General features: G+C 43.0%; 2 protein-coding genes across 2 annotated transcripts in view; one reads left to right on the top strand and one right to left on the bottom strand.

The window, feature by feature from the left end:
• Nucleotides 1-1,193: 1,193 nt before the first annotated feature.
• Nucleotides 1,194-16,255, top strand: seraf (Schwann cell-specific EGF-like repeat autocrine factor). The gene is made up of 5 exons (XM_068051180.1): nucleotides 1,194-1,473; nucleotides 2,229-2,324; nucleotides 12,741-12,845; nucleotides 13,051-13,146; nucleotides 15,668-16,255. Exons 1-5 carry the CDS (start codon nucleotides 1,242-1,244, stop codon nucleotides 15,775-15,777), a joined length of 639 nt encoding a protein of 212 aa, XP_067907281.1. The 5' UTR covers nucleotides 1,194-1,241; the 3' UTR covers nucleotides 15,778-16,255.
• A 4,917-nt stretch (nucleotides 16,256-21,172) lies between these two features.
• Nucleotides 21,173-27,884, bottom strand: part of vwde (von Willebrand factor D and EGF domains) — a 306,182-nt gene continuing 299,470 nt past the window's right edge. The window contains exons 34-35 of the mRNA XM_068052969.1: nucleotides 21,767-21,870; nucleotides 21,173-21,226 (exon numbers count right to left, since the gene is read on the bottom strand). Coding sequence (XP_067909070.1) covers nucleotides 21,173-21,226; nucleotides 21,767-21,870 — 158 coding nt within the window. The remainder of the gene's footprint in view (nucleotides 21,227-21,766; nucleotides 21,871-27,884) is intronic.

The raw sequence follows: 27,884 nt of genomic DNA, 5'->3' as shown, positions 1-27,884 counted from the left end.
TTTTTTTTCCAAACTAGCGCTGTGGGATCTTTTACAACCACCCGAATTTAATGGCTCATCTGAAAACACTATGGGTGATTTTCAATAAATTAATGAACTTTAAACCAATTCTTGAAAACAAATTTTCCTTTGTTGATTTAACTTACAATTAAGGATGAGTTTTTTTAGAGGACTTAAATGCTAAATCATACATTATTTGTTTCACAGCAGTGTGTAATTACCATGCACTTATTATTCAACTAATGAGAATCTCCTGACCGTACAATCCTGCTGGCAGAATTGTTATATTTGCCTTTTTTAACAGTCAACTAATATTTTGTACAGATCATGCTCTAGCAGATAAGAACACCCACTCAGTCTGTCTCATTTTAAATCGACAAATAGCTGCTTTTCTCCCTACAATCCTGTGTGAAATATTCTTGGAATGAGATAATGCTAGTATCTAAGCACCTTAAAGTCATAAAAAGAGCTGCATGTATACATTCACTCTCTTAGCACCATAAATAGGACTCAATCGCTAAATAGTTTAGTAATAGTCTTAAAGACAACTGATTTTCTCTAACACTATTGATACCACTAGCAGTAACAAATTTTATAGAATGTTGAAGCTGTATTAAAATGTGCAAGTTATTTAAATGAATTAAGTAAAGGATCTAGTAACATAAACCACCGTGGCCTTAAACCAATTATTCTAACAAGCTCTTTCAGTCTTTAAAGAAAACCATAGATCTATTTATGATCATTAATAATGTAATGAATCACATTGATTGGACATTTGATAACCGAAAATCGTGTGTTTTCTTTTAATTTTCTATTTTTATTTGTTTTCGCATTCATTACATATTTGTGCTGTTTTACCGAGATAGTTGTGGAGATACATGCTTAGGGGTTTCTTCCAACTACGACGAATTGCCATTCTCTTTAGGACAACAGGTTAGTTGTGAAGTTTTAATGTTTAAAATTTATATCAAAAAGTAAGACTTGGGTAAAAACCTGTAAGTCTGACAGAACTCTAGGAACTAACAGTGTTTGGCATTGCTTTTGCATTATTCATCGAGCTCCCATTTCCCCGTCAGTTTCCCCGAACCGACTTGAAGTCACTGCAGACAACCAATTGGAGTGTGCAAGAGACTCGTGGGCCGGGAGGGTGGGGGTGGTCGGCAGAAGCTGGGCTGAAACTTCACGAGAGAAGCCAGAGGCACTGAGTGAAAAACATTAGACGTCCAGCAGCTAAAAACAGAATGAATGTTCAGACGGCGCGGTTCGGTGCGGTTTTGTTCATTTTGCAATGCTTGTTCTTTCTGCTGCTGGGACACTGCGAAGCTCGATCGAAAGCATCACGTGGAGTGGTGGTTCCTTTTGTTTTCGATCCCAAAGCGAAGTGTGATCCTCCTTGTCGACATGTGGGGCTGTGTATCAGGAACAACACCTGCTTCTGTTCTAAAGGATACGAGGGTGATCTCTGTCAGTATGGTAAATAAACACTTGCATTTTGTACAGCATTGGACAAGAAAACTGTGGGTCAATTTCAGATCAATTTCACCATTTAACTTTAGTTCGATACTTATTTTCAGGTTTTAATTTTGGAAAGTAGAATCGTCAATATAGGAAGGAACTTTAAAGATACTTTTAAAATTAAAATCTAAAACTTATTTGAGACGATATTGTAATTCAACGTCAAAGAGATCAAGTGATCATGTCTTCGAGAAAACTTTTCGGTTTGGCATCAAAAAAAGCCAGACTTAAACTTAAATATATATTTAGAAAAGAACACGTATAGTTAGCACGACCTGTTCCACTGGAAGGGCTTTGTGCGGATAAACCAAATTCCGGTGGTAGGTCAGACAGTTTGATTTTTGTGTGAATGAAAGAAGAGACCAAGACAATAAAAATAATTGAGTCGGAGATGAGCGATCTTCAGTAAAACTAAGTTCACGCCAGGATGGTAGTTTGGTTCTTTTCTCGACTGCATATGATTGTAAAACCATCTGGGGATATATAGGAAATTGGTCAGACACGTTTCTGAGAACATCTTCATTGCAAAGCTGAAGAACTGAAAGCTGTATTTGGAAACTATATTCGAGTTCCGTTTTGATGCATACCTTTTATGCACTAAACAAATTGTTTAAATCTGTTGCACTGATAACCGAATGGCTTCTAAATATCGCATTCTGATGTTAACGCCTGCACTCCGAAACACACTGACACCTCATTAAATGTGATTCCAGTAACTTGTTATCCGAAGTGCAAGAACGGCGGAGAGTGCCTCCGTCCAGGGAAGTGCCGATGTCCACCTGGAGTTGGAGGAAGATATTGCCACAAAGGTACATGTAGTACTAGAAAGAAAATCAACTCATTATTGCAAAAACTGTAAATCGGCTACTTTTGTTGTTTACAGGACACATTTCTTCACTCATTTTAAATAGCATGGTTGTGAAATACATTATAATTCACGCGGAGTTATGTTTGTAAACAGTACATTTCTTCGAGAAATGAAGTTCAGATGAAGTTCAATGCAGAGAAATGTGAAGTGATTCATTTTGGTAGGAAGAACATGGAGAGACAATATCAAATAAAGGGTACAATTCTAAAGGGGGTGCAGGAGCAGAGGGACCTGGGTGTATATGTGCATAAGTCATTGAAGGTGGCAGGACAGGTTGAGAGAGTGGTTAATAAAGCATACAGTATCCTGGGCTTTATTAAGGGGCATAGAGTACAAGAGAAAGGAAGTTATGTCGAACTTACATAAGACACTAGTTCGGCCCCAGCTCGAGTATTGCGTCCAGTTCTGTGCGCTGCACTTTAAGAAAGACGTGAGAGCTTTGGCGAGAGTACAGAAAATATTCATGAGAATGGTTCCAGGGATGAGGAATTTCAGTTACGAAGATAGATTGGAGAAGTTGGGACTGTTTTCCTTGGAGAAGGCGAGAGGTGATTTGATTGAGGTATTCAAAATCATGAGGGGTCTGGACAGAGTAGATAGAGAGAAACTGTTCCCACTCGTGAACAGATTGAGAATGCGAGGGCACAGATTTAAAGTATTTGGTAAGAGAAGCAAAAGTGACATGAGGAAAAACTTTTTCACACAGAGAGTGGTTAAAGTCTGGAATGCACTGCCAGAAAGTGTGGTGGAGGCAGATTCAATTGAAGCATTCAAAAGGGAATTCGACTGTTATATGAAAAGGAAGAATGTGCAGGGTTATGGGGAGAAGGCGGGGGAATGGAACTGAGGGAATTGCTCTTTCAGAGAGTCAATGTGGATATGATGGGCTGAATGGCCTCCTTCTGCACTGTAACTATTCTGTGATTTGCCCACTGCTGCCTCTGTGTATCCTGTCTGTCTGGGGTCCCCTATCTTTGAAATTCCAAGTTAACAACTGAAAGAGCTGGAAATTGTCAACAGGTCAGGCAGCATCTGTGGAGGGAGAAACAGAGTTAACATTGCAAGTCGATGGCCTTTCATCAGAACTGGAAGAATTTAGAGAGGAACCAGGTTTTAAGCAAATACAGAGGGAGGGAGGAAAGAACAAAAGGGAAGGTCTGTGATAGGGTGGAAGGCAGGAGATGGATGATGGTGCAAGGCAAAAGGAGATGGTAATGGGACAAGTTAAGAAACAAAAGGTGGATCTAGAGGAGGTGTAAATGGGAAAAGCAGAGTCATCACCAACAGCAGCTGTGTGAAAAAAATGGGGTTAGAGTTATAATTTGACATTTTTGAACATAATGGTGAGTCTGGAAGGCTGGAAAGAGACGAATCGAAAGATGAGGTGCCGTTCCTTGAGCTTACGTTGAGCTTCACTGGAACAGTGTAAAAGGCTGAGGACAGAGAGATCAGAGTGGGTGTGGGGCAAAGCATCAAAATGACAGGTGACCGATAGCTCGGAGTCAAACTTGCAGACTGAATGGAGGTGTCACTCAATCTGCGTTTGGTCTCCTCAGGGAGGCCTCTTTGTGAGCAACAAGAACAGTATATTAACTCAAAAGGAGTACTAGTAAATCACTGTTTCACCTGAAAGGAGTTTTTGGGGTCCTGAATGGTGGGAAAGGAGGAGGTAAAAGGGCAGGTGTTACATCTCCCGGCATTTGGTGCCATGTTCAATGTGATTGAGGAGTGGAATGGAGGGAATGGTCCATTCAGAATGCTGAAAGGGGAGGGGAGAGCAAGGTATGTTTGGTGGTGGAATCATGCTGGAAGTGGTGGAAATGGCAGAGGATGATCTGTTGAATGTGGAGGCTAGTGGGTGGAAGGTGAGGACAAGAGGAACTCTATCATGGTTCTGGGAGGGAGAGAAAGGGGTGAAAACAGAAGAGCTAGTAGTAGGAAGGACAAGGTCAAGGGCCCTGTTAACCAGAGTTGGGGGATCTCAGTTGAGGATAAAGGAAGACATATCGGAAACACTGGTATGAAAGGTTTGCACCATCAGAACAGATGCGATGGAGAGGGAGAAATGGGAGAATTGAATAGAGTCTTTAAAGGAAGTGGAGAGGGAGTCAGTAGACAGTGGATATATTATAGTGGATATTGGTTGCTAGCCTAAACCCAGAGATGGAGACAGAGAAGTCAAGGAAAGAAAGTGAAGAATTGGAGATACACCAGGTGAAGGCAAAGGAAGGGAGGAAATTGGAAGCAAAGTCAATTAAATTATCCAGTTCAGGGTGAAAGCGGGAAATGGTACTGATATTCTGGAAAAAGAGGTGAGGGAGGGAACTAGAGTAGGACTGAACAAAGGATGTTCCACATATTCCATGAAAAGACAGGCATAGTTAGGACCCATATGGGTTCCCATCATAACACCTTTTATACGGAGGAAGTGAGTGAGGTTAAAAGAGAAGTTGTTCAATGTGTAAACAAGTTCAGCCAGGCAGAGGAGGGTGGTGGTGGTGGGCCTCCGATCAAGGGAGGAGTGAAGAGCCCTCAGGCTGTCCTGGTGAGGGATGGAGGTGGAGAGGATTTTGACCATGGACCCGCACTTCTGCTCTCATCCTTTCCTCTCCTTCCCATAACCATGATAGGGTCCTCCTTGGCTCTACCTTCCACACTACCAGCCTCTACTTCATAGTCCACCATTTCTGCCAATTCCAGCCTGATACCATCATCAAACACATCTTCCCCTCCTCTCCCCTTTCATCATTCTGTAGGGACTGTTCCCTCTGCAACACCCTGGCCCATTCCTCAATCACCCCCAACATCCCTTCCCCTTCCTAAGGCACTGTCCTATTCAAGCACAGGAGATCCAACAACTACTCTTGTATCATCTCCCTTCCCATCATCCAAAGTCCTAAATACCCCTTCCAGGTAAAAGAGTGATTGACTCATACCTTTTTAGTATAGTTTTGTACAGTATACTGTATTCCTGCTCGCAATGCGGTCTTCTCTACATGGAGGATACCAAACGCAGATTGGGTGACCACTTTGCTGGACACTTCCATTCAGCCCACAAGCATCACCCTGAGCTTCCAGTTGCCTATCATTTAAATTCGCTGCTCCACTCCCATTCTGACCTCTCTGTCCTCCAGCCTCCTGCACTGTTGTAATGGAGCTCAATGTAAGCTTGAGGAACAGTACCTCATCTTTCTACTAGTTACTTTACAGTCTCTCAGCCACAACATTGAGTTCAAAAATTTCAGATCATAATTTCCTCCCCCATTTTTTTGGACAGCAGCTGTAGTGATGATTCTGCTATTCCTATTTACAAAGTAGGCAAAAACTAATGGTTACTATTCTATATGTGTTTTTAAGTATAAATACTGCAAGCTCTGCATTATCCCCTTCACTAGTGACTTCAAGCATTCCAGAAGTCCTCACTTCTATGATTGTTAAAGTGCATTAATGCTGCTTTGGGTGATACTGTTTAACCAAGGTATAAGACTCTATTTTGTGTCCTTTCTTCTTAAACTACTCTCAAAGTTCTAATTATTTATTATCATTTGCATAATGATTCTTTTAGACAAATCATTTCTCATATAATTTAAAGGAAAATTGTGTTCTGTGGTGTTAACTATTTATGTCATAGAGACAGCACTGAAACAGGCCCTTCAGCCCACCGAGTCTGTGCCGACCAACAACCAACCATTTATACTAATCCTACATTAGCCCCATATTCCCTACCACATCCCCACCTTCTCTCAATTCTCCTACCACCTACCTACGCTAGGGGCAATTTGCAATGGCCAATTTACCTATCAACCTACAAGTCTTTGGCTGTGGGAGGAAACCGGAGAACCCGGCAGAAACCCACGCGATCACATGGAGAATTTGCAAACTCCGCACAGGCAGTACCCGGAACCGAACCCGGGTCGCTGGAGCTGTGATGTTAACCACTGTGCCGCCCATGTGGAACCAATTTTAAAGCCATGTATTTTAGTAATGCTTCAGGTATAGAGTACAGTTTTGTATTAATTCAAGTATTTTGAGTTTTTATAGTTCGATATATTTGATAAATTAGGAAGGGATGGAATAGAATAGATACAAATAAACAGTATCCAGTGCTTGGAGTCTAGAATGAGTAACATATGAATAAAATTAAAGGTAAGAGAGTGCATTCCACTGCCTTACAACCCTTAAGTTAGTAAGTCAGTAAAATTGAAACTAAGACTGTCAAGATTTTGCTGAAGCAGGGCTTCTTGCTGCATTGCTCATTAGGAGAACTTACAATTGCACATTTAGGGCTGGATTTAGTGTGGCCATTTGGAGTGGAAATGTCGGAGAATTGTGTCAGATGTGTCTGCCCGGAAATCCAGCATTGTGACATTGGTTCTGGATTTAGTCAGCGGCAGGAAAGCACCAAGGCAGAATCGCCACCCCGGTGCGACGGGAATGTAATTTAAACTGCTGAGCAATTTTAATACATTTGCATCAAATTCATCATGATTCAATGGGGGCATTGGGATTAAGTGAACGTTGAGCGGCATGTACGTGCCTTCGGATTCCCCACTGTTGAAAGCTGGCGGCATCAAGGCCAGGCTTCAGTGCCGCGATGGGTAGGCAGCCATGTCCAGCACTGTATAGTGGAAAAGGGAGGTGGGGAGGCCATTGTTTGCCTGCTGTGTGCTCTGCAAGGGGGCGGGGAGTTGAGTTCTCTGGAGCTCTGAAACGGGGTTCAGGGACTTGGGACTCTGCAAGTGGGGTCATGGTCTCAGATGCTGTGCAAGGTGGGGGCTTGGTTTAGAGTGCTCTGCAAGCAGGGTCTTGGGTTTGGGTGGCTGTATTGGGTGACCAAACTATTGGGTGAGATGTTTGATTGCCCATACTGCTGGATGAGACAGTTGGCTATCAGCAAGGGTGGGCACTGAGGGCCATTGGGCATCTGCTTGGAGAAGTAGCCAAAGCTCAGTTGCCAAGGCAGAGTCGCCTCTACATCGACAACGCTCTGTAGGCCCACTGGTCGCCTGGCATGGGTCTCATACACCCTGTCTTTTTGGATCCCCGTGGCATGATGCAGCATCTCCGATGGAGGGGGGAACCAAGAGGCATCTGTGCCTGCCTGTGGACCTGCCCGATGATAGCAGCAGCAGCTGGCCATGCCAAGAAGGGCCCACTTGCACCAGAGGGTGTACCAGACACGAATCAGCTACCTCCAAATGTCCGGGTGGCATCGCCAGCGAAGAATACACCTCTCCTGAAAGGCTGTCACCGACTTATGCGCCCTGCTACAGGACCAGTTGCGACCTATGAGGTTTGGGGGTCACCCAATGCTAGTACCCCTGAAGATCACAGTGGCATGAAACTTTTACGCATCTGGATCATTCCAAGGATCCACCGGGCACATGTGTGCAGTCTCCCAGGCAGCAGCCTTCTGCTGCATCAAGGACGTAACCAATGCCTTGTACAAGAGAGCCGATGACAGTGTTCGCTATCGGATCAACCCTGGCAGTCAGGCCGAGAGGGCCATCGGATTCGGGGCTATCGCTGGATTTCCCCAGCTGCAAGGTGTGATAGACTGCATCCATGTGGTCATCATGGCTCCAACGGACTAGCCAGCCACTTTCATCAGCAGGAATGGCTTCCATTCAATTAATGCTCAACTAGTCTGTGACCACCGAAAGTGTTTCCTGAGATGTTTGCCCGCTTCCTGGGAAGCAGCCACAACATCTACATAGTTCGACATTCCCAAGTGCCTTAGTTTTTCAGGCTCTTGCTCACCTTCAGGGATGGATTCTCGGAACAATGGCTACCCATTGAAGAATTGGCAACTGCTGCCTGTAAGAACCCTCTCACTGCAGCGGAGGAGAAGTATAACACTTGCCACGGCCCCACCTGAGTGACCATCGAGCAGGCGATCGGGCTGCTGATGATAAGATTCCACTGCTTAGATAGATCCGGCAGAACACAAGAACACAAGAAATAGGAGCAGGAGTCGACCATATGGCCCATCGAGCCTGCTCCACCATTCAAAATGATCATGGCTGATCTTAGGATTCAACTCCACTTTCCTGCCCACTCGCAATTTCCCTTGATTCCCTGAGAGTGCAAAAATCTGTCTCTCTCAGCCTTAAATATATTCAACAATGGAGCGAATTTCTCCTCATATCAGTCCTAAATGATCGGCCCCTTATCCTGAGACCGTGCCCCCCGTGTTTTAGATTCCCCGACCAGCGGAAATAATCTCTCGGTGTCTACCTTATTCAGCCCCTTTAGAATATTAAATGTTTCAATTAGATCACCTCTCATTCTTCTAAACACCAGAGAATACAGGCCCAATTTACTTAGTCTCTAATCATAAGACAACTCCCTCATCACAGGGACCAATCTAGTGAACCTTCGCTGCACTACCTATACCTGCAAGTATATCATTTCTTAAATATGGAGACCAAAACTGCACACAGTATTCCAGATGTGGTCTCGCTAAAACCCTGTACAATTGTAGCAATACTTCCTTATTCCTGTACTGCAATCCCCTTGCAATAAAAGCCAACATGCCATTTGCCTTCCTAATTGCTTGTTGTACCTGCATGTTAACTTCCTGTACAAGCACACCCAAGTCTTTTTGAACATCGACAAATTCTGCTTTTCTATTCTTACGACTAAAGTGCATAACTTCACACTTCCCTACATTATACTCCATCTGCCATCTTGTTGTCCACTCGCTTAACCTTTGTATATCTCTTTGCAGCCTCTCTATGTCCTCCCCACAGTTTATCTTTTCACTCAGCAAACTTAGATATATTGCTCTCTGTCTCTTCATCTAAGTCATTAATATATATTGTAAATAGCTGAGGCCCCAGCACATATCCTTGAGGCACTCCACTATTTACTGCCTGTCAACTTGAAAATGTCCTGTTTATGCCCACTCGTTGCTTCCTGCCTGTTAACCAGGAGCCCTGCAGTGTGCCCCGGCGAGGATGTCGTATAGCGTTGTGGTCAGCTGTGCTCTGCACAATCTAGCACAGCAAAGGGGGGAGGACTTAGATGATGATGACATGACAGAGTGACACTCCACCACCAAAGAGTAGGATGCAGAGCAGGGAAAGGAGCAGGCAGCACTGGATGTTGATGCCATTGCACCAGAAGCCAGGCAGATTGAACGATGGGCCAAGGAGGCAACAGACAATCTCATACTTACCCACTTCTAGCCACCCTGATGGTCACTCAGAAAAAACCCAATAAAGACTGACCTTAAGGCATGAAGTGTGTCGCCTCCTTTTCATTTGTGCTCCGTGCCTAGCGCCAGCTGAACCATGCGCTAGTGCCCATGGGAGATCATATTCAATAGAGGCTGTGCCTACATTGGCAATCCACCATGGGGGAAGGGGAAAGTCAGCAGCTCACAGTTCATGCATGATAGAATAATCACTTTTACACAATGAAGCTTAATGGCTTGAACAAAGAACTTTATATGATGCAGCAGATGTCAAATTTCAAACACCAGTGAACCCCAAAGTGCGCCTAGGTGCTTTTCTTTATACATTTGTGAGTGCTTTTACAAGGTGTGACCCCATCGCTAGCAGCTGGTCTGGAGGCAGGCTGCTGATCACACTGCCCCTTGGCATGTGATGACTTTGGTGGGTGTCCTCTGGCTGCCTGAGGCTTGGAAGGCCCCAGCTGCCAGAGGGTTTGCTACACAGGTGCAGGACTCCCCTCAGGCATCGTGGCTGCTGGAGCTGGGCTCACTGGCAGAGGGGCTGAGATGCCAGTGTCCACACTCAGAGCGCCCTGAGGGGAGCCCCCAGATGTGGAGGGAAGCCTCTCCTCCTCCCTTTCAAGGCTCACTTGAACCTCCCTGCTCACTAGTGAAGGACGAAGAGCTGGAGAAAACTCCAGGCACCTTGTTCTTCTCTCACCTTGCCATTATGCATAGAGCTCATGGCCAAGGCGATGGTGTGCAGGTCTGCGTGCCTGTGTGGGATTTGGCTTTCCATGAGAGCCACCAACTTCTCAATGTAGGAAGCCATGTGCTCACATGCCTGAGACATGGCAGCACTCATAGCATGGATGGAGCATCCATTCCTCCACTCTTGGCTGCACATGGCCTCTGGCATCTTCGCATGATCTTGCCTTACCTCTCTCTGCAACTCCAGGATGCCCTGTGCTGTCGACACCAGAGGCTCATCATCAGCCTGGGCTTAGCATGGGCCTGGCCTCCCACAATCCTCCAATTGTCAGTGGCCTCGGCTGCCATAGCCTCAGCCAGCTGCTCGGGCGCATGTGCGGAGCTCTCACCATCTTGTGACTCTGATCCTACAGCTGAGTGGAAACCTACCAAGGTGAAAGTATCTGCACCAGTGGAAGGTGCAGGAGAGTCATGTGAAGGTGCATCCTCTGACTGTGGTTCCTCCTCAGAGGTTGAATGATCTCCCCCTTCTGGTTGAGTCTCTTGCATAGACTGACTTGCTTGAGAGAACACAAACCTATGAGTTAGGCTGTGCGGATCTCGTCATGCCAATCATACGTATGTTGATGAAAGCCAATCCTCACTGTCTTGCATGGAGACTCCAGTCTCTCCATCTGGTATGGAGCAGCCACCCTTTGTCCCTGCTAATTCTCGTGCCTCCTCCTCCTCTGCTGTGGAGAGAGGCCAAAGATCTGGGATGCCACCACCATTCCTGGTATCTCCTTCCTGTTATGGGCCCTCTTGTCCCGCAAGTGCAAAGAGGAAAATAGTCATACTTCGCAGCGAGATCAACATGACAGTTCTGCTAGTGTCAGCCCCTTATCCCCTACTGGGGTATCCTATATAGCTCCTGCACCCCTTCTCTCTCAGGGGAGTTAATGGAGGTGAGCTGTGAAAGAAGGTGGCCTGTGACCGCGATGCAGCCATGCATCTATCAGGATGCATCTATCTAACCCCCTCTGCCATCAACATGTAGAGCCTCATTCCCGATGTCCCACTTCCTCCTACATAGCCACACGCAATCACTAAAAAGGAGAGGTGTGGAGGAGTCACCTTGGCAGAACAGGCTGGAGAACCTCTACTTGCCATTGCTGGGGAAGAGGACCTCCTGTCTTTCCCTTGCAGCCTGGAGGAGAATCTCGAGGGAGGCATCACTAAACTTTGGGGCCACCCTGTGTCTTGCCTCTGCCATTCTGCGGGTTCTGCCTCTGGTGGGGTGGGGTGGGGATGGGAGGGGTGGGGGGGGGGGTGAGGGTCCACAGTTTTGACAAGCTAGCAGCAAATGAGTTCAAGGAAGCAATACAAGCAGGGCTGCCAGGCTTAATATATGGCGCCAACACCTGCTCCAGAGTCAACTGATGCTGTATTCGGTGTTTTGCATCCCGCCCCCGCAGCATGATTGACTGGGCCCCGCACCTCCATCATGTAAAATGACCACCCGCCACATGATCGTGGTGGGACAGCCATCCACATGACTAGCGGGAATGACGCCCATTTCCAGGTCCACCGCTGGGATCCACGGCAGGCTCACTAAGTTCAGCCCTTAGGTTTTAAAAACTTTTGCCATAAAGTTTCTAGAAATGTGAGCTGATAATGGTGCTGCAAGGACAACAGGGCATTAAGGACCTGAGTGAAGAATTGGATAAACAGTGTATCTCCTTAACCAATGAGATTAAAGAATTGTGAAATAAACAGTGCAAGGACTGAGAAAGAGGGTGAATTAGAATGGGTAAATTCAATGATAAATCAGGTACAGAAAGAGAAACAGAGAGGGAAAGAAAGATAGGATTAAGAGATAGGAATGTAAGACAGGAAAAATAAGAAAACGTATAAAAATTTATAATTTGACATTTTAAAAATCTCCTGAAACAATTCACAACCTTAAGGAATGAGATTCCATGATTATAATTGTTTACTTTCTGGGCAAGAGAGGTTGATTGGCTGTCATTAACAATTATTACATAATTAAAGGGCACTTACACTGATAATTACTAGACTTACCTTTCTATGGCCAGTTTAGCGGACAACTAATGTGCAAACGCAGCAATTCTTGAAAATCACAGGCTTATTTTCGCAAAGTTAATGGTGGACTGGTGAAAATCGGCCAGCAACTTGTGGAGGTTCACAATTCACAAGGTATTTCTTGCTCATCAAAATTTGCTGACTGTTTTGTGCATTGATAATGGCATACGCCATTCAGATATGGCTTTTTCCTGCAAAATCTGGCTAATAATATTATATTAGATAGGCGGGTATCAGGAAGGAAAGGGAAACAAATGAATATTGGAACAGAGTGGGTACATGGGATTAGGGTGTTTGGAGAATGAAGGTTCTTGTAAAAAAAAATTAAAGTCATAAGACTTACAAATTTGCAAAACTTTATTTCACACAAATATTGTCTCCATGTAGCTACTTGTGAAGGTGGCTGCCTCAATGGTGGAGAATGCATTTCTGTCAACAGTGTTGTGAAGTGCCTGTGTTCCTCTGGCTGGATGGGCTCAAGATGTCAGGAAGGTAAAGGAACTCTTGTGACTGGATTTTTATTTTGCAAAAGCATAAGGTGAAATAAAATTCTTGCATGTTTAAGTTATTCAAATGGTTAAGGGATTCTTTTTCCCTGAAAATGTCAGTGACTTTATAAGTTGTTGAAATTAGGGATCCTGAAAATGTGTATGTTATCTCTCCTTCCATCTGACCCCTCCCTCCACTCGCCCAACAGCAATCTGTCCTCAGGGATGTCGGAATGGTGGAAGCTGTTTGGCACCAGGTATCTGTAGTTGTCCAGATGGATGGGTTGGTGGAGCCTGCCATTTAGGTAAGGCAGAATCTTTAAGACATAACATGCTTTACCATTTTATACAGTATTATATAAGACCAGGTATAAGGAGATCTCCAGAGCTGTGCAACTGCTGGTTTAATTTCTTCTGCTAAAACTATATATCAAGTGCACTTGCTTACATTCTATTATTTACGGTAGTTGATGGTGTCTTTACTTGGGTGCTTTTTGAGAAAGTGCTCAACATATTGGACAGGAGTCTTCACTATATTGCATCGGTTTTTCTGTGCAATTCACCTGAAGTTGGTCAGTGACAAAAAAGACAATGGAATTTCAAGCACAAATTATTTTCAATGCAAATAGAGTTTCAGCAATCTTTTGCGTTAATTTAAAAACCATTGTGCTAGAAGCTGGCCCCACCTACGAAACTGGTCATGATCCCAGATCAAATTAATTAACATAGCGAGTTTCTGCTACTCACATCCATTTTCAGGCCTTCAGAGTGGTTTTTGAAATTAAACTTCTTTTAGCTGGAAGGACACTAGTGGGCAGCTTTTAAATATTAAATAGTTAATTGACTAAGAAACTTATGTACACCAATGTAACTGGTAAATGTTACTGTATTTTTTTCAGTCATTTTCAATTCTTTAAAATCGAGTTACGCACAGGTGGTGAACTAGACACTCTGATTAAAAATGCTTATTTCTTGTGATAAGCCCATTTTCAACTGTATTAATAAAACAGCACCAGATTATCACTCTTAAATATACTAAAGAATTTTTTGGCACAAACATCTTCTCAAAAAAAAAGTTCTAAAATCCTGCTCGACTGGTTCATGGCAGATTTTACGTTTGATGATATGCAAATGAGCTTGAGCGGAAACTTGAGCAGAAAAGGCACTTCTGAAAACTAGCACAACTTTGAGTGTAATTTGTGCCTGGATCACTGCCCCCAAAACTTTTGTGCATTATATTAAATTTTTCAATTAATCATTAAGGCAAGTTTTTTTTTCCTCATTGGTTCAGTGTTTAAGTGTGTTTTTTCTTATCCTGTTTTAGTTTTTTTTGATTTTTGTTCATCCATTGTATTGCATAAAACCTTCGTCCAGATCTCATTGCACCAAAAAGAATTACAAGAAATTCTGTGAGATACAGCATCCATTTGACTAGACAATTCACACAAATTGCTCATATAACACACACATCATAAATTTATAAATTCATACCAACTTAATCTCCACAAGCAGCATAATGCACTCTGCCAGGCGTCCAAACATCCTGGATTGTTGTCACATCCTCTCCCCGACACATAATCCATTAATAATGACACATGGAATTGGTTACAATCTCAACTTGCATTTTTATAGTGTTTTTGGTATTAGCTTGTGTAGGATGCCATTTGCAAGAAGCATGTTGGAGAAGCCCAGTGTTGAAGTAATAAGTAGAGGTGGAGGTGAGCAGCATTGTGGAGGTGTATGTAAGCAATGTTAAGTGATGGATAGAATATGGTTTTTGAAGCTCAGTTCAAAGTCTAACAGGACACTGTGGTTGTGCAGGCTTTGGTTCAACTGGAGGAAGTAGCCAGGAAAGAGAATTGAATATTGGGCAAGTATATGCGGTTTTTAGCAGGAACTGAACACAATGGATTTGATTTTCTCAGAATTGAGATGCAAAAAAAGTTCTGGCTCAACCATGATTTGATGTTGGAAAGACTGGTTATTTAGTTATTACAATAATATTTTTAAAGAACATATTTTTCATTTACTTCCTTGTATCTAATGACTGGCAAGTGAATTGTAATATACCTTCATTAAATAGATTGGAAAAAATGAGGAAGAAGCCATCCTGATTAGATGGCAGACAAGATGCTTTCTTCTTCATGCTGTTGCTAGCAATGCTTTGGTAGCACCCTCAATTCAGAGATTTTTTTCATGGTGCAAGTGCAGTGTGAAGACCCACCTTTGCTTGTGCTATTTCAAAACTATACCTCAACACAAATGAAGCACAATGTTAAAAGTTCTGGTAAATAAACAAACAAACTGCAGGTCATAGGAACGTAAGAAATAGGAGCACGAGTAATCCATACAGCCCCTCAAGCCTTCTCTGTCATTCAATAAGATCATGGCTGAATCTCTACATCAACTCTACTTTCATGCCCTATTCCCATATTCCTTGATTCCCTTAGTGCTCAAAAATCTATCCATCTCAGTTTTGAATATACTTAATAATTGAGCATCCACAACACTCTAGGTTAGCCAATTCCAAAAATGCACAACCCTCTGAGTGAAGAAATTTCTCTTCATCTCAGTCCTAAAGGTCACAATCACATGGAGGATCTTGGGGGGAACTTTAACTTGATAATGTGCTTGGAGCAGTGGATGGGGGTGTTCCGGTAGCATATGGGGAACCCAGAAGTAAGTGCAACATGTCTGTCAGTGGATTTTTAATAATATAAGGTTAAAATAAAAGGCACATGCATTCTTATATTTGTTTCAATAATAGAGCATGTACAAAAACATTGATTCTGGATAAAAACACTGATTATTCTGTTTTGTTTGCAGCGGTTTGTGACGTCCCTTGTGTACATGGAGGGAAATGCATTGCCCCTAATGTATGCCGATGTCGTGGATTCTACACTGGTCCTCAGTGTAAACAAAGAAAAAGTGAATGAAGAGTCTTTTCCTGGAGAGGAGACCTCTTAGTTATTGTTTTCTTTGGTTAAACCATCTGTTAGATTTTTTTTTTAGTCATAACTCAACAGTATGAAAAACTGAGAAACAAGTGGAAAAATTACATAAATCATGAACCTTAACTTTCTTTTTAGTAACTAAAGTGCCTGCACTATGTGGTTATCTTTTTCTGGGGGTGGCTGCATGTGCATTTGTCTAATTTGGTTTTTAATACACTGGTAATCTTCTGTGTAGACCCATTCCTGTTAAATATAATGAAATGTTGGTGCTTTTATTGTAAAATGCTAAACAGAGTGATCACAAGCCAACCATAATTGCTGTGCTAGAGATCAGTTTACTTGGTTTTAAAAGTCCATGTATGGTTGTGTGACTGTTCTTCCCAATGCAAGTATAATAAAGTATAATTTTGAGGCTTTTTTTATCATAGGTTTGCAATAAATATCTTGTCCTGACCAGAAATTCCATATAAATTCAATGATACATCTATCGCATTGGCTGCCTTGTTTCTTTTGGTGGTTGGTATATTGACAATGGCAAGTATTTTATTCTGAATGGCTGTATCTCAAATATTATGTAAACTTATTTATAGATTTCATTTTGCATGCTTTGAAAGGATGGTTATAAACAACCTCGGAGCATAAGTATCAGTTTGGCAAAGGCAGGAAGAAAGAGACGAGCTCCCACAATGTTCCTGTGTGCCCAAAAATCAGCTGATTTGGCACAGGATTTGTATGGGGGCCATCCACACTGGGTGAGGCCATGAACATGCAAATTGTGCATGAGTACAGTGTTGCTTAAAGTTTACCCCATCCAGAATTCTATACATTATGGTGGGAGTAGCAGTCTGCTCGCATTCTTTTTAAAATTGACCTATTGCCTAGTCTACTTTTCAAGGTATGCCCAAAGCAAAATTTATCAGCACAACTAGCCAGTGGTAGTTGCTGCTGGGGCTCAATTAAAATGTTTGAACCAGAAGGACTTCTAGATCGGGAGGTTGACACTGACTGGAACCAGTTCTCAATTCAAGTGACCTGGCCAGTTTCATCTATATCTGTATCTCTCTGCACAAGTCCCATGCCCTGACTCTCAATTGAAAATCAAAATGGTTTAGTGCAACCTCACTGTTAGCTTATCTTACTCAGTTTTCTCAAATCATTTTGCCTTATCTCCTCCAAGTTCACTGCTCTCCTTCCATATAGTTACCCATAGTCATGGCCATCTCCTTGAACTTGCCATCTCATGTGGCCTCTCTATTACTATCATCCTGAACACAGACAAGGCCATCCCTGAACACATCCTTGTACCACTTACCTTTCCCATCCCTTGACCGCCCCTTCCAACCCCACCTCCTTCTGCAAATGCCCCTGAAAAAAATTATCTACCAAGCCACCTAAAACTACCCTATCAAACGCACTCATGTCAAGCCTTTTGCCCTTCATTCACCATGACATCTCTGGAGCTGTTGATTTGCTCAGCCACTGCTTCTCCACCTTTTGATATAATACGCCCCAGTAAAACCCTTAGTCTCTCCCACCCAAGTCATTCTTCCTAGTGTGGAACTTATCTTAATAGATTATAGCTATACTGTATAGTGATTGATGCTGTGAATATTTTTCTTAGAAAATGCTAGAATGGAATTGTCTTTTAATAACCATCATTAAAACAAAAGATTTTCAGGGATCAATAGGTTCAGATTGATATTTTAAAACACACAAAATCAAAGCCTTAGGTTTCATGTGTTTATTCTGAATGTACAGGATTTACAACTCAGTACTTAAAAAAACAAATTTCAAATACTTTGTTACATGAGAACCTTAATGTTCGCACAAGCCATATTTATATATACAATGTTTAATATTTTAAAAGAAATAGGAATTAAAAACTAGCTATTGTAGCATTAATAAGAATACTGTTTGGTGTGTTATATACACAATTGTATTGTGCAACAGCTTTGATTCAACTCGGCATAAAAATATTGAAAATCAATCACTTAATTGGCACAAAAATCAATGTGTCAAGAATTTAGAGGGCATTGGTCATTGTTGATAGATATAATATACTATCATTGTTTTATCTATAGAAGTAGTTTTAAACAGTAAATAGTTTTACTAAATTGACTAACTTGGATTAAGTTTATATAAAATATTCACCTTAAAATGGAATCTTGAATAAATTTTATAAACAACACCTTTAACTTAATATACATTGAAAAAATGTAAATATCATACGTGAAATTATCAGTAACATGCATAGTAACACGTTAGACTTTAATGTGCATGAATCTCGTGGCTTTATGTGGATATTCTAATTCGTCACACTGAAGCTAGTCCTAAAATGTATGGAATTATGTTAATTATGTCCCACATTACATTTTCCATCATATACTACGACACAACATTGTACCACAGTTTAAAAAAGCTTATATTCATCTAGTTAAGAGTTCAAACTTTATTCTGCAACTTGTGTGGACATGCGATACCTGTGTTTATGTAAGTATTGGCTATTCTAGTACTTTGGAATTCTTGGAACCATGTGTATGGATAACATAATATTTATGGACTCTCTGTGTCATCCTCTTTGACATGGTGATTAGGTCTGTAAATATTCTACAATAATCAAAAATGACAGTGGCTTGGATCATCATTGATCTTTTCAGATCCGTGAAAGGGGATGGGGCGGGGGTAATATCGAACTACACTATAGGTATCCACTCTAACTGGTTTAAGGAATACCCATTGCAATGTGTATGGTTACTGTGTTTCTGACAGGTTTCAGTAACTCCATTTAAAAATATGTCCATATTAGTACATATTACTGTCATGATAGTATTTTTACACAGTAAATGATTATTACACACCTTGAAGAATGCATGATTTTATGTTTTATATTTCATTATCATACATTGAAGACAAAAATCCAGAAATTACATTTGAGGCTGTAGGATGATGAACCTCTAACACATCTGTAAGGCTCTCTTCGCTAGCTTAATAGAGGCATTAACTGATTTCAGATCAATGGGCTAATGCCTCTTTTACAATACTGAACAGAGGAATGTTGCATGGTGTTTTAGATGTTCATCTACTAATATCAATGACAGGAGTTCTGAGTCTTAATTTAATTTTAATCTTCTGGTCCATTGCGCCAAGTAGCAGTTCATCAAGTGTGATTGTGCTTTTAACCAACACAATGACACTCACACAAGCTGATTCTTTTCCTCTCCTAAGGGATGCTGGGGGCAATTGTATCATGTAGCTGAAATTTGCTAACTCAGCACAAGCCAGGGACAGAACCAGAGACTGAACCAGGGACCCTCCTGTAGGGTTTCACACCACAGAGCACATTTACTCACTGAACTAGGAAGGAGCCCAAACAACCTGACATGTTTGTCTGCTCATGTGCAGACTGTAGGAACATACTTAGAGAACAGATGTATTAAATTTAACCACAATATAGTTGCACATAATACAGTTCTAATTAGGGTCTAGAATTTCAGTTAGAAACAATTCAATAAAAATAATAATTCTTTGAAACAATTCAGATCTGCTACAGTTCAGTAAACAAATCAGAATTGAAGTCAAAAGTTTCACGGTAGGTGGACATTATGTAAATGTTTCACAAAAACATATGATTTTCTAAGTGTCCTGCAGCCATTACTGACTCTACAATTAGCCCCTGGCATTCCATTATGAGGTAGTAAAACTACAGGAAGAAGTGGTGTGAGCAATAATTACATTTTGCTTTACAGTACCTCACATTACTCTGTTCAAACTGTAAACACACCACTTTACTCAAGAACACCTGAACAGCACGATTTTCAATACTGAGTTGTAAGTGTCTGTGCATGCTTTGGATCAAATCCTTGGTTTAATCTTTTAATTTAACAGTACATCCTTTGATGTTTCCAGTCCTTATAATTGAGCAAAACCACTTCCGGTTCTCACAACAAACTTCAGCATTATGTCCGTTATTGCTGCGAGGAATATTAGATGCTGGTGCCAAGCTAACCTTGTCTCATTGGTACCTGATTGAAAAGAACAATTAATTGTAGATGCATGCGACTGGGAATTATCAGATTTTGCTCAGTCACAGTCATGACAAAGACTTATTTGCAAAGGTGCTAATTGGAAAACCCTGTCTCTTCGTGAATTATGGATTAGTTATATAATTCTGTATTAGGGCAAAAGTCCAAAGAAATACTACTTCAACAGCTGTTAGTGAAAGTTTTCTATAACAGCCACAAAAACCAGAAGGTTCCACTTTTGATTCCTAAACTGTGTTGAGTTAGCTGACCTCAGCTGGGGCAGCCAGACAGGAAAAAACAGAATAACAGCAAGAAGACTTGCATTTATCTAGCACCTTTAATGTAGAATACCATTTTGAGGTCTTTGACAGAAGCGTTATCAGCGAAAAAAGATTGCTGAGATCAAAAAGAAGGCATTCAAGCCTAATGTTTTGGCTTCCCAAATCGAGCACGATTCTCACAAGCCTGGGGACCAAACTGATTTATTCTTTGGACTCATCAGAATAGATCAGGTGAGCTATGGCTGTCAACTATGTGTCCTGACACTGCTTGCCCATCAAAGCTTTAACAATTTTGCCTTGCTGCAAGGCCCAGAGGGTTTTAAGGAGGATTTGAGAGGAGGAGCTGGATGTGGAGAAGTGGAGGGGCTTAGGGAGGAAATTCTAGAGCTTAGCACTTAAACAGCTCAAGGCACAGCTGCTGGTGATGGGACAAATTGAGTGGGAGATGCAGAAGGGGCCAGAGGTGGAAGAATGCAGGGCTCTTGGTGGGATGTAGAGCTACAGCTGGTTACAGAGTTAAGAAGGGTTGAGGCCATGAGGAGGTATAAATGCAAGGATGAAAATATTAAATTTGAGGAGTTGGGGGACTGGAAACCAATGTAGGTCTGCTAGCAGACAGGTAATGGATGAGCAGGACATGGGCTGGAATTTTACGTTGGGCGGGAGGGTCCGTCCACTGGCCGAAAAGTCAGTGGCAAGCCTGCCTCCGCTGGGCTTGGGAAGCCAGGCCGGGATTTTTCACTCCCCCCCCCCCACCCAATGCCCTTAATTGGTCTTGGGCGTGACTTCCACCTCCTTGAGGCAGGAAGTCCCGCCTAATGGAGCTGCCAGCCTGCAGTTCTTAGTCCCAGCAGCACCACTGGGAACAGTGGCTTTCCTGCGACTACACCCAGCCATTGGAGGTGAGAGGTAAGCTTCCGGGGCCTCGCCGGGGACATCCGGTCAGGCCCTGGCTAGGCAAGGTAGTGTTGTGCGTTGGGGGTGGTTGGGGCTTCGGGGGTGCCCCTCCATGGGGCACAGGGTGCCCGATCAGGAGGCGCCACCCTCCCCACCCCGCAAGAAGGCCACCTAGCTTTACCAGGCGGGGTACTTGGGGCCTTTGCTGTTCGGCCGCCGAGGGTAAAATACCTGCAGTGGCAGGAAGAGTCCCTTAAGTGGCAGTTAATTGGCCACTTAAGGGCCTAGATTGGCCTGGGGCAGGCGGTTTCTCACCACTGCTGCCCCGCATAAAATTACAGCTCGTTGGGGGGAGCCGTAAAATTCCGGCCATGGTGTAAGATTGGATACAGGCAGCAGAATTTAGGATTAGCTGAGCTTTGCAGATGGTGGAAAATAGAAGGCATTCCAATACTGGAATGGTCGAGCCTGGAGGTGACAAAAGCATGGTTGAAGGTTTCAGTAGCAGATGGAGTGAGGCTGAGGTGGTGACAGCTGATGTTATGATGGTGGAAGTAGGAAGCCTTTGTGATGGAGAAGATATGGGGTCAGTCTCAGCTCGAGGTTAATTAGTACACTGAGATTGTTACCAGTCTAGTTTCACCAGAGAAAGTAGACACCAATCAGTTGCGAATACAAAGAGATTTGGGATGAAGGCCAAATTGTGACAGATATAATCAGGGAGTTACTTTGCTTTCCAGTGTATATAATAATTGTATTCCAAAAGGTTACTCTCACCTTCTTACCACAAATGATTCCAGAATATCCTGGACGACAGGAACACACATTTGGAAGAATACATTTACCTCCATACAGGCATTTTTGTCGGCAGACAGCTTTGAAACATAAAAAGCATATATTTATATAGCACAGAACATATAAATGGTAAAGTTTTCATATATAGTGATGACGCTTCATTATAAAATCACCAGTCTTTTCCCTGCTTTCAAAGGTGCTGATTCATGCTGGGTTACTGTTCTATAGGGTATTCTGCCCTCTGGATCCTTGCCCAAAGTATGTTGTGAGTTTCTGAGGGAGGGGTGAGGAAAATTCCTCCTAGCTAAAAGTTTAACAAAAAAGTGTACAAAATGAGAAGCTCTGGGCTGAATTTTATGGGCCTCCTGTGGCGGTGGGGGTGCGTGGAGGGCCCGTCGCCTCCCTGTCACCAAGACATCTTCCTGGGAGCAGGATAAGCCGACGACAGCCTTCCCACCCAGTGGCCAATTCAGGGTCTTAAGTGGCCTATTAACGGCCGATTAAGGGCCTCTTTCCACCGCCTTAGTGATCTTACCAGTGGCAGGAGGCTTCTGCCACACGGAATTCGCCTTGTAATGAGGCGACCTCTCTGCGGGTTTGCCGGGGTGGAGTTCCTCCTCCTTGGGCAATCTGTGGGCAACAGAAGACCCCCGCCGGGGGCCCTCCTCCCCTGCACTGCACGACCACTCCCATGCCCCCACCTCACCGGGGCCTTCTGGACTGGCCCCAGTGACCCCGTCTCACCTACCTCTTGGCCAGGGTTCCAGTGCTGGTCCTGGGTCCAAGGCCTCTCAAGTACCAAAATGGCCACCGCACCTGGTGGCACTGCCAATACTGCTGAGCTGCTGGCCCTCTGATTGGCCAACAGGTCATGAAGGCAGGATGCCCATCTTTAAAGGGACAGGGATCCCGGCTAATGAAACTATGAGAGAAAAAGACTGTAGAATTGCTCCGGGTGAGGCAGCAGGAAAAGGCAGAGGCAGGGTTCGCCCCGCCTTTTAGGCCTGGCACTGGAAGCCCCACCTCCTACACAAAATCTAGCCCTCTGTTATACTGATGCCAAAAAACTATAAACAGGAAGATTTTTGCCTCCTAATTCGATCAGGCTTCAGTTAGGCCATTTCTTTTTGTAACTATTTGTGGTGTCATAACTCACTGATAACTAAACTGATGCCAAATGCATTATTATTACTTACAATTTCCATGGCAGTTCTCCTGATCTCCTACCGTAACTTTAATGGAGGATTGTAGGGAACCCCAGAGAAATGGCATAAATAGTCATTTCCTCAATTCTCTGGGACTTTCAGCAATATCCGAACAAAGTTATGATGCAAAATTGGGACAAATCTGCGAAAATTCTAGCCCCATATATATTTGGTACTTTAGCTCCATAGGTCACAGAATCTTATTGTTAGTGCTGTAAATTGGGTGGAGATTTTTTACATGTTGGTATAAAATTTTCTAGTTTTGGGCTGGGCAGATGATTGGATAGTTGCAAGGACAACAGACAAACCTGACTCACTTGGTTTCTTGTCACTTGATTTTGGGGGTGAGCTGCAAATGCAAAAAACATTTGGGATAGGCAGCTCGCACAGTAGGGGGCAGCTTACAAAGGCAGTGCACCTTTCCTGGTGAAAGGGGGAACCAAAAGGTGGAGGAGCTTCACTCACATGTTTTCCCACGGTAGAGGGAATGACAAGTCACCTCGGTTTTTGAACGGATCCTATTGCTATGTTGGTGGAGTAAATTGAAGCCCCTTGGATGGGCACCATTTCTTACAGAGAGTTGGCGAAGAAGCTTGATAGGAGGTTGCCTACCCTGTCAGTGCCAACAATAGATGACAGCACCTGGCTGCAGTGCTGAAAGAAATTCAACAACCTCACAAGGTGTGCTAGGGTTAAAAAAAGGGCATAACAAGTAAAGCAATGATGTGGTGTCATTACATTGCCTTTAAATGCTTAATCAAGCCTTCACATGCGTTTGTACCATTGAGCCCAATGTCACAACCTACCTTGACAGTTGGAGCCTTTGGCTCCTTTGAACATCTGCTAAAGTCTGGCCTGCTTATATCAGTGCAAGTATTGGTGGGTGAAAATAATGCACCTCTCGTGTATTGCAACCCACTTGCCATCCCTTCGGATTCCCCCTCTTCTTCCTAATAATTCATGGTGGAAGAATTCCTATTGGAAAGCTAATTTGTAAAGATGTTTCGCAATGAAAGATAAAACTATTTGCACAAGAGTGCCCTAGGCACACATGAGAACCCTAGGTGCCTTGATGAGAAAGAAAAGGTCCTCAATTGACCTTAGACCAGGAAAAAGAAGTTTCTTGTGCCTCTTTAAATCTACTTGCTTGCATTGCTTATCAACTAAAAACCCCAGATGCCTAATTACCACATTCAATGTGGTATTAAAGCAGGCCTCAGAATGACATTCCCATGTCATTTACATATTAAAATAAAATTTCCTGCCTATTTCAAGAAGGAGCTTTTACTCCTCTCTCTTGACCAGCCCGTAGCTAGAAATGTGCATCAGGTTCCATAGGTCACAGAATCTTATATAAGTTTATACAATATATAACCTTATAGAACAAATACTAATAGGGCATTCTGATGAGAAAAACTGTGAGAAAAAAATGTGAGACTGGCCAGTGGGTCTGATGTCCATAACTCAGCTCCTGACCATATCACAGCCTTGGTCCGAACATGGGCAAAAGCGCCGAACACAAGAGGTAAGGTGAATGTGATTGCCTTGGATATCAAGGCAGCATTTGACCCGGCATCAAGGGGGAAGTCAATGGGAATCAAGAGGAAAGCTCTCCACTGGTTGGAGTTGTACCTAGCTCAAAGGAAGATGGTTGTGGTTGGTGGATGCCAATCATCTCAGCCCAAGGACACTGCTGCAGGAATTCCTCAGAGTAGCGTTCTCAGCCCAACCATCTTCAGCTGCTTTTTCAATGCCCTGGCCGCCATCATAAGTTGAGAAGTGGTGATATTTGCTGATGATTGTACGATGTTCAGTACCATTCGCAACTCCTCAGATACTGAAGCAGTCCGTGTCCATATGCAGCAAGACCTGGACAACATTCCCCCACTATCAACATCCTGGGGGGTTACCATTGATCAGAAACTGAACTGGAGCAGCCATATAAATACTGTGGCTACAAGAGCGGGTCAGAATCTGGGAATTCTGCAGTGAGTAACCCACCTTCTGTCTCCCCAAAGCCTGTTCACCATCTACAAGGCACAAGCCAGGATATGATGGAGTACTCTTCACTTGCCTGGATGAGTGTGGCTCCAACACTGAGGAAGCTCGACACCATCCAGGACAAAGCAGCCTGCTTGATCGTCATCCCATGCAGCACCTTAAACATTAACTCCCTCCACCACCGACGCACAGTGGCAGCAGCATGTACCATATACAAGATGACTGCAGCAACTCACCATGTCTCCTTTGACAGCACCCTTCAAACCTGTGACCTCTTCCACCTAGAAGGACAAGAACAGCAGATGCATGGGAACACCACCACCTGCAAGTTTCCCACCAAGTCACACACCATCCTGACTTGGAAATATATCGCCATTCCTTCACTGTCGCTGGATCAAATTCCTGGAACTCTCTCCCGAATAGCATTGTGGGTGTATCCGCACCAGATGGACTGCAGCAGGTTCAAGAAGGTGGCTCACCTTCACCTTCTCAAGGGCAATTAGGGATGGGCACCCACATCCCACGAAAGAAAAAAAAACTGCAGACCTCTAGCAGGATGTACTGACTGTTGATAGAGGCAGGCACGCTAATTAATTTTTCTTTTTTTAAACTTCGGTTGCTCACAATAGAGTTGAGCAAAAATATGTATATAAAGACTTATTACATGAATCTGATATCATGCTTCCTTCTGAAATGTTTTTGCATCAGAAAATAGAGAAATTTGGATGCTTACCTAAATTTTTGCATCTGATGGGTAATTTTGCATTGACACCAATTCCAATTTGAGCAAAGCGTAACATGTAAGTGTTACGACCAGGTGAGAAAGGGGTCTCGGGTTCCCTCTCAGCCTTCACCTGGTCTTACTGTAACAGGGTTTAATTTGAAACACACCATTTTTTTTTAGCTTGTCCTTAGTGAATCCTTGTTCAGTAACTTCCAATTATAAGGCAAAGAAACTCGCCAAACAGGTTTTCTTAGGTTTCAAGAAAAAAGGTTGAACTTTATTGAACTTAAACTCTAATTCAGTTAACGCCTACGGATTGACGTGCCCAAGCTAGTATGCATACACAATACACACATGCAGATAGAGACAGAAAAGAGCAGAAGAAATAAAGTGGAAAAGTTTGAGGCATTATCTGAAGATGGTTTTGGTTACTGTTCTTAGAGCTTGCTGTAGACTCCTTGATTGTAGGTAGGTTTTGCTTTTCGTTGGGGCCCAGTATTCTTCTTAAACCTTGTTTGATGTAGGAGACTTTTCTCTCTTGAAGTTCATGTGTCCTCAATGGGTCCAGAGGCTTGTGAGAAAGAGATGAGAGCAGACAGGAGAGGTCTTCTCACTCCAGGAGCAAACAGTCTTTTTTTTCAAACTCTTTGTACAATTCAGAAAAACCCAGGTTGCCAAGCAGGTTAGTCATGTGACTGGCTGGTCTGACCACGTCGGTTGTGGATTCTCTTGTCTTAGCCGATCCTGGAATGTCTCTTCTTACACACAATACCTGGTGCTCAAAGTCCATTGTGGGTAAATTGGAGCAGGGAATAGCCCCTTTGTCTCGCCAAGCACTGAATGTTAGTATGCAAAAATGTTTTTCCAGCCAAGTGTCTGGTTATTTTTTTAACAAATCCTTTCTTCACTCCAGTAACAGTTTAAAATCAACGTTCATATGACAAAATTAATATGCCTCATTCTTGGCAGGTGGGGGCCTGCATGACGGAAGTCATACTATAAATAATAAGGAATGTATGTGGGGAGGGGACAACTTAATCATATTGTTTCATAGAATATTTTGTATTTGGGACGTACCAAGCAAATAGAAAATTTTAAAACAATCCTGGTTCCAAATTTCCATGCCACTTCCATTTCATGGCAGATCCGCAGCATAAAATTGGGGAAACTCATCTTTTTCTGACCAGAAAATTGAGGGGGAATCTCTTTCTGATAAATTTTGGGGCAGAAACTGTTTCCCTGAGATTCCAAATGTAATTTGGATCATCCCACGATCTGTTTGCCATTTTTTAAAAATTCATTTTTGAGATGTGGGCATTGCTAAAAGGCTAATAATTGTTGCCCATCCCTAGTTGCCCTAGATATTGGTGGGCCTTCTTCTTGAAACACGACAGTCCATGTGCTCTCACATGCTGTTATGTAGGGAGTTCCAAGTTTTTGAATCAGCAATGATGAAGGAACGGCAATATGTGTCCAAATTGGGATGGTGTATGAATTGGAGGGGAACTTGGAGGTGATGATGTTCACGTGTATCCACTACCCATGTACTTCTAGTTGGGGAATGTCGCGGGTTTGGGAGGTGTTGTCAAAGAAGCCATGTCAAGTTATTGCAGTGCATATTGCAGATGGTACACACTGGAAACATGGTATGTTGGTGATGGAGTTGGTGGATGTTTAGGCTAATAGATGAATTACCGATCAAGTGAACTGCATTGTCTTGGATGATGTAAAGCTTTTTAAGTGATGTTGCAACTGCATCCATCCAGAAAACTGGAGAATATTCCATCACACTTTTTGAATTGTGCCTTGTAGATGATGGAGAGGCTTTGTAAAGTCAGAGTTGAGCCACTCACCAGATTACCCAGCCTTCGACCTGCTCTAGTACATGCAATTTATATGGCTGGTCTTGTGGAGTTCCTGGAAAACAGTAACGCACTTGACTTTTATGGTGGGGGACACTGAAATGGTAATGACGTGCAGCCACAGAAATTTTCCCTCACTGCTCTCTCTGTGGCTATGAAGGTCATGACCATAGTCCACTTTTATGGCATTAGGTTATTTCAGGCAGCCATGGGGGAATCGAGCACATATTTATCATTAACTCATGCACTTTTCAATCTGTTGAATTCATCCAATTTGACATTACTGCAAGTCAGCAGTGAGG

This window comes from Heterodontus francisci, chromosome 2 (genome assembly GCF_036365525.1).
Source record: "Heterodontus francisci isolate sHetFra1 chromosome 2, sHetFra1.hap1, whole genome shotgun sequence".
In the NCBI taxonomy this organism is placed as follows: domain Eukaryota; kingdom Metazoa; phylum Chordata; class Chondrichthyes; order Heterodontiformes; family Heterodontidae; genus Heterodontus; species Heterodontus francisci.
The sequence above is the reverse complement of the archived record's forward strand: the minus strand, read 5'-3'. Positions and strand labels throughout refer to the sequence as shown.